We start from the raw sequence: 11,060 nt of genomic DNA, 5'->3' as shown, positions 1-11,060 counted from the left end.
ACGTTTATTTCGGGTGTGACACGTGTTCGTTTTCGCGGGAAATCAGTTTGTCTGTGCAAGGTGTGCTTACTGAGAGGACTCCGTTTGTGTTGAGGTTAAAGAGAAGATCCAAACTACATTACAAATGGATAAAGAGTTATTTCGTAAGCTTGCTTCGTATCTACAATTGAAGAAAAAAAGTGTAATGGACAAAAGTTTCTCTGACTAACATTTAGCATTTAATATCGTGCACTCCGCTTGGCCTTATATAGTACCATTTGACGAATACTTAAATAGTCTTAAAAGTAGTTAAGTTTATACGTATTTCACTCGAACGAGGTTGTCCACGCCCATTTCTCGATCCACCAATGGCAGGTCCCGACGTTTATTTCGGGTGTGACACGTGTTCGTTTTCGCGGGAAATCAGTTTGTCTGTGCAAGGTGTGCTTACTGAGAGGACTCCGTTGTGTTGAGGTTAAAGAGAAGATCCAAACTACATTACAAATGGATAAAGAGTTATTTCGTAAGCTTGCTTCGAAGATCGGGATAACAGCTGTTAAAGTATTGAGGTAAGTGAAGTGTGACAGTGTGACAGTGTAGAGAGACCAGCCGCTTGTTTGGTTCAATCTGAAGTGAACATGTCAATATAACAACACAACTAACGTTAATTGTGATCTCTTATTTTCAGTCAAGCAGAGGAATACATGCGATTATCCCAAGTGAAGTGTGTTGGACTGGGTTCTGTTACAGCCACCAGCAAGGCCATTGTTTGCCTCGAGTTGGCAGCGACTTCAGTGAAATTTCCTCTAGACAAGGCAAGATCCAGTTCCCATACTGCCTGATGTGATGTACCATGTACATGTACAGAATCACACGCACTTGAATATGTTACTATATTATGTCATGGAAATATGCATATGTGCGAGTTATCTTTTACTGTTACGCCCAGTGGGCTTTCTTTTTTTTTTGATTTGTCGCTAATTTATTTGCCAATTCACTTTATTTACTAACACTGTCCAATAGTGGCATCACAGGAAAACTGTCATTTGCTCATCTCAAATTATGTATTGAATTAAATAGCTTTCTTCGTTGAAATGAATTGGTATTTTATAAATAAATAGCCTATTACTTTGCTTTGTCAAGGCTTCTGTTATAGCTACCCCTTTATGTATCCTAAATGTACACAGATAATATGTAAACTGTGCCATCGTTTAGACAAAATTACAGCCTGGTTGGCAATGAAAAGAAATATTCAGTTTTCTTCATGCATCACATATCTCATATTTAATATAAAGAATAATTGTCCACAGACTGACTTTTGCAAAAAGAGATATTAGGGGCAAAATAGTTTGACCCATACTTGGAATTAGTGCTCTGCATTTAACCCATCCAAAGTGCGCACACAGCAGTGAACACACACACACACACACACACCCCGTGAACACACACCCGGAGCAGTGGGCAGCCATTTATGCTGCGGCGCCCGGGGAGCCCCTACAATCCCTGCCGATACGAGACTCGAACCCACAACCTTTGGGTTACGAGTCCGACTCTAACCATTAGGCCACGACTTCCCCCAATGATGAAGTGGAGGATGAGACCGCTGTTATTGTTTAAATATTGTTCAGAATAATTTTCACACAATAACCATTGACCGCTTTACACGAGATGTTGTACGCATTAGCATATGTAGTAATATGAGTATTTTCTTGCAATAATTTTTAGAAATTAATATTCTTTCAACTTTCTGCTGGATAGGAGTATGCCATCAAACTATCCGGACTGAGTCCTAAGGTGTACTCCAGTAATTTGAAGGCTATGGAGTGCATGCTGGGCCTGCAGTCAAACCTGGGTCTCAGAGATCTTGCTGTGCAGTATGGCTGTTTGGAAGCAGTTAAAGTGGCCTCTCAGATCCTTCAGCAGTGAGTCTTCACATTGCATCAGTGCAGTCAAGATTAATCGAATGACTTGATCTAAACCTACATTATGTATTTGTTTAAGGTATGAGACCAGTTTGCCTGCTGCTCAGCAACACGACCTTGACCTGTCTAATCCTCTCTTTACCACAGCAGCTCTGTATGCAGCATGCAAGTGAGTATAGGACACTGTAATGTTATATTGTCATTGAGTCAAATAATGAATGGTTCAGAAATACTTGTTGCTGGATGATTGTGTGTTTGACAATCACATTAGATATTAATTTTGATTGGGAGCTCAGTTGTCTCTTGAAAACCTGATTAAGCTCTTCACAGTGCTAGTGTGGTCAAAGTAGAGTTAATACGAGGCTATGAGAAGTGCATTAAATACTGATTAATTTAAAATGGTCAGATAGGGATTGCCTATCACATAGTTGTGAAATTTAGTCATATTTGTTCCCTGTACGCACTTACAACTAGGTTATCTGCATATTAGACTCAATGAACGTGAGTGCATACATAAGGAATGCCACTAAGGAATGCTTTCTTAAAGGTGCTAATGTTATAAGACTGGCCAAATCCAAATGTGCTGAGCCTGAGTGACTATGTTGGTCTATTGTTATCCAACCAAACTCTGCTACTGTACAATAATGAACAAATCAGGCTCCCAGATGGGTGAAAAAGATTTTATGCATGTCAACAAGCCACAGAAATCTCCAAATCTAAACTGCACCTGGTTCACATTCAGTTACTGAAGATGGAAAAATAAATTGGTTCTGTCCTTCCTGTTTGAAGGTGCATGAAAATCAGAACTGACAGGAAATTAGCTTCTTCATCTGGAGCAAAGAAGGGCATCTTTGACCGGCTGTGCGCACAGTTTCAGAAATTTGGACAGGAGATCTGCAGTAAGTGTAACTCCTTCAAACAAAAACTTTTTGGAAAATGATACATTGCCTAATTAAAGTGAATAAAGGCACAGATACATTTTTTTGTAGGAGATCTTGGTCTGACTTTCATGTATAACAAAGATGTTGTAATTGAAGTTGCACAACATTTCATCTTTTTTTTTTTTTTTTCCTTTTCAATCAAGAGATATTACTTCAAAGAGATCTGTCATAAAGAAACACATTTCACTGGTTACCATGGCTACAGACATATCATAATTAGTCCATGTTTATTTTTTGTGTAGTTCAACATCAAAGAGCAGCATGTTTCTTCTCAAGTAGTATTTGAAGTTGGGATATTAAGCAGACCGATTCAGTCTGATATGTCCATGTACCCTCAGATGGACCTTCATCTATGGAGAAACCAGTCAAAACTGCACAAAAGAGGCAGAAGACTCTCACTGAAATACTAGACACGGAAGAAGATGGTAAGAGAGCCATTTGCCTACCACAAATAATGGCAAATTATTATTCGACCCATCCGCTGCCCTTATATACGGTGTATGCACATCTACAGTGCCAACCACTAATATTGGCACCCTTGGTAAATATGAGCAAAGGTGGCTGTGAAAATAAATCTGCATCATTTATCTATTTGATCTTTCATTAAAAACTTCACAAAAGTCTAACCTATCATTGAAGTAAAACAATTGAAATTGAGGGGGAGACTCCCATTATGAAATGTTTTTCTCCAATGCATGTTGGCCACAATTATTGGCACCCCTAGAAATTCTTAAGAGTAAAATATCTCTGAAGTATATTCCCATTCATATTTACATTTTTTTTTAACACACCAGGGTGACCAGGAGCATGAAATTCTCCAGCCATGACTTCCTGTTCCACAGGATTATAAATGGGACACAAAGGCCAAATTCCCTTAATCATCCATCACAGAGTAAAACCAAAGAATATACAACCCTCTACGGACACCTTGGCAATTGATTCATCATTGGCTAGTAAATTTTTTTGTTTACTCGCCAGACTGAAATACTATACTAGACTATATATATATATATAGGTTATGCCATTTTACAAACCTATATAATGTTTGTAAAATGGTACCATTTTTTAAATATCTGAAAGTACACTTAATATCAGTCAGTCAAGCATTATAATATGATAGTCAAGTATTATTTAATAATAGAAGTTTAGTAATTAGAATTCAAACTTGGTAACCATGAACTTAGGGCTGGTGCCTTTTTTGGTCATTCAGTGTTCCTGTAAAAAAAAAAAAATACTGATAAGATATTATTATTATTATTATTAGGAATCTGAGGGTGCAAAAAAATCAAAATATTGAGAAAATTGTCTTTAAAGTTGTCCAAATTAAGTCCTTAGCAATGCATATTACTAATCAAAAATTAAGTTTTAATATATTTACGGTATCAATCATTTTGACCCATACAATGTATTTTTGGCTATTGCTAAAAATATACCCCAGCGACTTAAGACTGGTTTTGTGGTCCAGGGTCACATATTAGTAGGCCTACGGTCACTTTATTACAGATTTATATATCATATTATATATATTTTATATTTAGTGTTTAGTTTAAAACATCTTTAACATGATTCATTCAAACTGTCTCATTTCAAAGACTGCACCCTCCAGAGGTGGCATTGTCGACTGCATGTCATTGAGAAAAATTATCATTCTAAAATGTATTACTCCTTATGAGATGTAAATTACTGAGATTTATTTTCTTGCAGTGTAATGGTTACTTTTCTTAATTGAGACATCCTCAATGCTGTATGTGGCCAAAAAACGCCGCCTCAGGAGGGTGCAGTCTTCAAAATGAGACACAACCAAGATTTGGCTAACTGTGCCTGTCCCAATACCCACACTTGTGGTATTTGTACTTGACCACTTGTCTTTTTACATAAACTTTTTATCTCCGGTGTTTGGCCGAAGTGTTCAAGTAAGCTCCCTCAAGTGTAGAGCTTTTACCTAATGGGACACACTTTTATTTAAAAAAAATCAAGTAAAGTTTTTAAAGAAAATTTGATATTAAATTTTTTACACTCTAAATTAAACTTCTGAATGTCTGTTCAGTCCCTAACAGGCAACAACATTTATTAATTTTAGTTCTTCTAATTAAGCGAAAAAAGCAGTTGCAAATGTTCCACAAAAATAAAAAAAGTGCAACACTTTACTTTTTACTTCCAAATTAAATATAAGATCTAATTCATATACTTACACACTGGACAGTTTTCAGAGCATGTGAGTTTCTGAACATGATGAGTAATTGGATATGCTCAACCTCAAATACCTGTTTAAAGTGATATTAACAATAAGACACTGGGCTTTGGCATTTTTCAGACCTGGGACAGTTTTACTCACTTACTTCCTGTGGCATGTACTCGCTCAAAAGTGTATGTACTGGGACAGGCTCTGTGGTAAATTTGGCTAAGTTGTGCTAACATTTGGCCAACAGAGCCAAAAGACAGCCAATTTTATTTGAGCAAGGGGAACAAATGGTGTCCTGAAAATGATTGAAAGAAATGTCCGATCATCCTGAAACACTTTGTAAAATTTGTGCACAGCATGAGTGCATTTTTACCAGTAAGAAAGACATAATCCAGCTGATTGTACTATATTATCATCATGCCAATAATCCATTAGTATTCATTGGCTGAAAGCAAAGGTGATATGAATCACACGACATGTTTCGAGGGCTGTGATGAGGTCACCACAGATAAAGAAAAGGGAGGAAGGCCAGGGTGGGTGTCCCATTGCATCTAAATGCACCTTGTCAAAGTGCACTGGATCATTAACTATCACTTTTACTGCATAGACCGTGGTAAGATGGTGGGCAAAAGACAATGTGCCCTCTCATGGCCACCTGCTGTGCCAGCCTGCTATTATCTCATGCCAGCTGAGCAACACGGCCCTTGTGTGGGAGAGGTTAGCTAAGACAGAGCAACATGAAAGTGAGCTCCAAATGCTCTAAAATGCACCAGGTCATGTTACGTCAGCAGCCAATTATGTTATTTGTGCCAATTTTTGGTGTACAGCTGCATTTTGAGAGGTTTCAGTTTTGATGTCAGGATGCATTAAAGGGGTCATATGATGCTGCTAAAAAGAACATTATTTTGTGTATTTGGTGTAATGAAATGTGTTTATGCGGTTTAAAGTAAAAAAAAACACATTATTTTCCACATACTGTACATTATTGTTTCTCCTCTATGCCCCGTCTTTTTGAAAAGCATCGACTTTTACAAAGCTCATCGGTTTGAAAAAGCGAGGTGTGCTGTGATTGGCCAGCTATCCAGTACGTTGTGATTGGCCGAATACCTCAAGTGTGTGACGGAAATGTTACGCCCCTCACCATACTGTTGATGCCGTGTCCGGCCGGAGCGACGAGACAAAAACATTAAAACCCATTACAAACGAGTCATTTGTTGCATCCAGTGGGGACATAATTACTGATTATAATGACTTATACTGTCTTTTTACGCATTGCATTGCATTGCATCGCACCGCGTAAACATAAAACTCTGTCAGCATTTGTGATCAGTGAAATGACAAACAACAAGTGCTTTGAACTTTTATAAAGAATATCTCTTTGGATTTGAGACTTTAGTCTTTGCAACTTTACAGATCTTCTTTATGCACCAAGAGCTTGTAACACTCCAAAGAGAAAGAAAATTGAAATCGCATCATATGACCCCTTTAAGGGAACCTGAGCAGGTCAAAGTGGGGCAATGATTGAGAGATGGAAGAGAAAAGTGAGGCTCTTAATGCCACGAGAGAGCAGGCTAGAAAAGTAGGAGAAATAACCTATGTGCAATAGAAAGCGTGACTTAAGGTATGTTCTGTACTTTAAGGTTTTGCATTAGTGTAATAATGATGGATGGATGAATACCATTTGGCGGGCACAAGAAGGCTGGAAATGAAGTCTTTGGCTTCTTCTGACACATTCTCAAATGCCTCTGCATCAAAGTCCCACTTGGCGTGCAGAATATTGTTCATTGTTTCTGTATCATTGTCACCCATAAATGGAGAAAGGCCGCTCAGACTGAAAAAAGAAATCATAAAGGGAGTGAATAACCCAGAAATCTATTCACCTTAGTTTTAAGATTATCAAAGTATGACATACTGTAAAAATAGCTGCTTTGTACCATTCTGATCTACTTTTTATATTTTAATATTGCAGTACTGTGAATATTGTTGACTTCTCATGATTAATCAGCTGTGTTTGTATTTTTCCTCATTTGTTTGCTTTGGTTAAAATCACCACCTTAATAAATAAATAGCGACAGTTAAGGTTAAATTTGTTGACATTACGCACAATGACAATGAACAATACATTTACAGCATTTATTAATCCAAGTTCAATTCTATATATACTGATACTAGATACTATACTGAATTTAAACATTTCAAGTTGTATATAATATTTAGAAAAAAAGTTAATTTATTATGAATGAACATGAATGAACAATCAACAATATTTATAAATTAACATTAACCTAGATTACTAAAAACATCGCTATGCTGATATGATATCAAACGCATTAAGTAATGTTAACAATTTGAACTTTGTTGTAAAATATTACTGAACAAAAATTAAATATAAATGTACATACGCATACACATACACATAAAAGTAAATGGATACATAATCGTAATGCCAATACTGTCTATAAACAATTTGAAATGAAGGCAACAACAGTTATGCTGGCTTAACTGACCACTAACACAATTATGTGTTTGTGTCTACTTTAAATAAAAAGCTATAATTAAATGAATACACTGAACACTGAAGGCTTGTTGGGTGTTCAGTTCTCAGAGAAGTGTGAAGTAGGTGACACACATATTCTCTGGATGGGCAAGCCCTTCTAAAGCTCCACCAACAGCTGTCAGGTAATTAGTATTGATTCAGCCTGGCCGCTATTGGCCAGAGCAGAGGGACAGTACTGCTCACGGGGAGCAGAGTGATGGGGGCACAGGATTAGAGATGGGATGCTTGTGTGTAGTTTTTTTTTTTCAGAGCAGCAGGGTTGGTAACATGCTTTCTGAGCTGTAAGGAACTGGTGCCCTTTTATCAGGGCTCTATTCAATGCTTTCAAACGAGCCCTCTAAAGCTTTCATGGGCATCACATTTGCATTTGGCTTTTGATCTCTGATATTTCACTCAGGAGTCTTTGCCACTGTGCAATTCAGCGTAGCAAGAAAGGGAGACTTTTCTTCCTATAACGCATAAATCATTAATGTATATGCACTTATTTCATGAATGTCAATTCTGCCTCTTTAATGACAATTCTTTATATTAAACTTTTGGAAGTCAGCATAATGTTTTTTGAAATAAGAAATACTGCATTAATAGATCTGCCTTACTGCCTCTAGTTGTGTACTCACAGCATGTATGTGATGACACCAACACTCCACATGTCTGTAGGAAATGACACAAAGTCATAGTTGACAACTTCTGGTGCCAGAAACTCTGGGGTTCCAAAGTTGACCTTCAGCTTTTCTCTGGGTCTATACCTGGTGGGATGAACAAACACATTTTGCAGATTTGTTTTTGGATTTTGTATAATACCAATATAAAAAAAACAGACCCAAACTCACTGACTCGTAACACTAAGCTCATTCAACAGACCTTGCTGATGATAACACCAGGTCAGTCAGGAACCTGGAAGAATCTTTAACTTTTTTAATTAGCTGAACTTCAAGGACCAAATTACAAAGGCTGCCCAACAATGGAAAATCATGAAAAGCACGCCCTATCTGAGCATGTCCAACCTCAAATGATCCCAGCAACAGCCCACCTACGTTCAATGCAGTGTTTGTGTCAGTAGTCACTGGATCTGTACTTTCTACCTCCACTCACATCTGCATATATGTGTTTTCTACAGAAATCGGAAGTAAGTTTGTGAGTGGAATCTCATGGCAACCTCACAAAAAGGCTCAAAATCACTTTCCCCAACCTTCACATTCACTGTGCCTCAGTGGTAGAATGATCTTCCCTCTCTGCTATTGAAAACACACAACTCCCCTGTAAGAACCTGACTCATACTGTACTTACTTTAAAAAAGCTCTACATTTCTCTTTCTGCTGTTCTACAAGAGTCTCACTTACAATTCTGTCACTTTGTATTGTGCCATATCTCATGTTACAGTGTCTGTAGAATGCCTTGCTTTTGTTGTAATATTTTTAGTTAAGTCATTTTGGAAAACAGTGTCTGCAATATACAGACCCAACACCAGTGTTTTGTCCACCCATGAAGATTCTTAAAAGATATGCTAAATGAAAAGTTATGCTAGTTTCTAACTGTTACACAGACAGTACATTTCGTTGACTTTGTATGGACTGTGATTGTTGTAATCCTTTTAAACTTTAAAGCTCAAAGTAAACGAAGATATCAAAAAATGATCACATGTAGAGTAGTGAATCAAAATACTTGATGTCAGCTAAAAAAACATTATTATAACACTTTATTTTATGTGTGAAATTAGGGAAATAATTATCCAAGACCGAGAAAAGTCCTTCTTTTGTTCACTTCAAAAATATATATATATATAAATCTTGTTATTATTTATATGCCTTGTTTTTAATAAGAGAATTTAGTTAGGTCTGCTACTTACTTTCTGGCGAGTCCAAAGTCAATGATCTTGATCTGATTCCCTGTGCTGCTCACACATAAAATGTTTTCTGGCTATATTGCAGAAAATATAAAAATTAAAAGATAAATACTATTTAAAATTAAAACTGATTATGAATACTAAAACGCTAACAATATAAATAACAACTTTAGTATTTCAAACTAAATATGGGATTCAAATGTATTGTTATGAAGGGTAGTAACATCCCACACCTGACTTAAGGTCCATTCACACCAAGAACGATAACTATAACGATAACTATATTAACATCCACACCACTGTACATAATCGTTCTGTTTATTGTGCATAAGTGTGTGCTGCAGTTTTGTCATCTGTCGCTTTAAATGCTTGAGCTCTTTAAAGCACGATGGACTCTGATTGGCTGTCAATGTTTTTATCATTCATAAGCTAAAAAAAAAAAAAAAAACTTTCCGAAAGTGATTCCAGTGATTATGGACTGTACTGCTACTTTTAAATTTAGAATTATTTTTAAGACTACATCTTTATCATTTTCGTTCTTGTCATTTTCGAGTGAACAAGCTTTTACTTACACATAAGCAATTTATGTAGATTGGTAATGCATGTGGTATGCATTCCATATTTCCTATAAACAACATGTTAACAGCAACACAAGGCACAAGTCCCTTGGCAGCACGCTAATTAAAATGTATGATATTCAGACTAATGCTAATGTTGACATACATGGGTGATTCACTGGTGGCTTTTTCCATAGAGACACCTGACACTATGCACTGCTAATCCCATCAGTATCACATTATAACATTCAGTGCTGTGTGTGGGGTTTACCTTAAGATCTAAATGGAGAATGTACTGCTGGTGAAGGTATTGAACCCCCTCACAAATCTGCCTGGTAAACACGATGGCATCCAGCTCCGTCAGCTGGTAATTCTCATCAATGATTCGTTCAAACAATTCACCACCCTCCACACTGAAATAACAAACCATGGAAAGATATTTTAAAATGAACCATCACAAATTAACTCCTCTCTTTTAGTTCAGTCTATTTGTACACGCAAACTGACATTAAGCCCATGTATTTTCTTTAATGCTAAAACAAAAATTAATTTTAAGACTCTTTCCTTCTAGTGGTACCTTCACATAAAAATATCCATCTTCCAAAAAAAAAAAAACATCATTAATTGTTATGTCTTGTATTACAAATATTAATATTCACACAAAAATTTCATCATAAAATTAAAAGCGTTGATTTGCCAATTCAATACCATCAAAAAAAGTGAATTAAATCTGTGAACAAGGCAGGAAGATGACACACCATCATGACTGTGTAAAGTGGCATGTGTGGGAGCTCTATGTTCTTGCGACAGAATGTGAGGACCAGGCCAGGAGAGAAAATGTTTTCTTTCTAGTACATTGGGGTCTACTTACTATTCCATAATGAGTGTGAGATTAGTCCGAGACTCAAAAGCATCATACAGCTGAATCAAATTCACGTGGTTTAACTGGTTCATTACTCCAATCTCATTCTTCACTTCATCCTGGAATGAAAGCACAAAATATATATATATATATATATATATATATATATATATATATATATATATATATATATATATATATATTTAGAAAATGGATC

The 11,060-nt window shown here is 36.5% G+C and overlaps 2 protein-coding genes across 4 annotated transcripts in view; one reads left to right on the top strand and one right to left on the bottom strand.

Annotated features, from left to right (window-relative positions):
• Positions 1-376: 376 nt before the first annotated feature.
• Positions 377-4,567, top strand: LOC107598713 (origin recognition complex subunit 6-like). Its single transcript, XM_016290122.1, has 7 exons — positions 377-548; positions 668-794; positions 1,738-1,901; positions 1,981-2,070; positions 2,691-2,800; positions 3,181-3,383; positions 4,547-4,567. Exons 1-7 carry the CDS (start codon positions 484-486, stop codon positions 4,565-4,567), a joined length of 780 nt encoding a protein of 259 aa, XP_016145608.1. The 5' UTR covers positions 377-483.
• A 1,896-nt stretch (positions 4,568-6,463) lies between these two features.
• LOC107598691 (myosin light chain kinase 3-like) overlaps positions 6,464-11,060 on the bottom strand; it is a 16,611-nt gene continuing 12,014 nt past the window's right edge. For 2 of the 3 annotated variants that reach the window (XM_016290084.1, XM_016290082.1), the window contains exons 7-11: positions 10,853-10,962; positions 10,253-10,394; positions 9,428-9,498; positions 8,199-8,327; positions 6,464-6,855 (exon numbers count right to left, since the gene is read on the bottom strand). In XM_016290084.1, coding sequence (XP_016145570.1) covers positions 6,660-6,855; positions 8,199-8,327; positions 9,428-9,498; positions 10,253-10,394; positions 10,853-10,962 — 648 coding nt within the window. In that variant the 3' untranslated portion in view covers positions 6,464-6,659. Of the gene's footprint in view, positions 6,856-8,198; positions 8,328-9,427; positions 9,499-10,252; positions 10,395-10,852; positions 10,963-11,060 lie in introns of those variants that run through there. The other variant, XM_016290083.1, reaches the window with a different exon arrangement.

The sequence above is a fragment of the Sinocyclocheilus grahami genome, unplaced genomic scaffold, assembly GCF_001515645.1.
Source record: "Sinocyclocheilus grahami isolate Dianchi unplaced genomic scaffold, SAMN03320097.WGS_v1.1 scaffold254.1, whole genome shotgun sequence".
NCBI lineage: Eukaryota > Metazoa > Chordata > Actinopteri > Cypriniformes > Cyprinidae > Sinocyclocheilus > Sinocyclocheilus grahami.
Note: the sequence above shows the minus strand (reverse complement) of the source record. Positions and strands in the feature narration are given on the sequence as shown.

Bases quoted from the DNA above. Each gene is read 5' to 3' on its own strand.
- LOC107598713 (XM_016290122.1), top strand. From the start codon at position 484: ATGGATAAAGAGTTATTTCGTAAGCTTGCTTCGAAGATCGGGATAACA. The intron at 1,902-1,980 runs GTGAGTCTTCAC...TATTTGTTTAAG, and splicing joins GCCTCTCAGATCCTTCAGCA to GTATGAGACCAGTTTGCCTG. The intron at 3,384-4,546 runs GTAAATATGAGC...ATTTTCTTGCAG, and splicing joins CACTAATATTGGCACCCTTG to TGTAATGGTTACTTTTCTTA.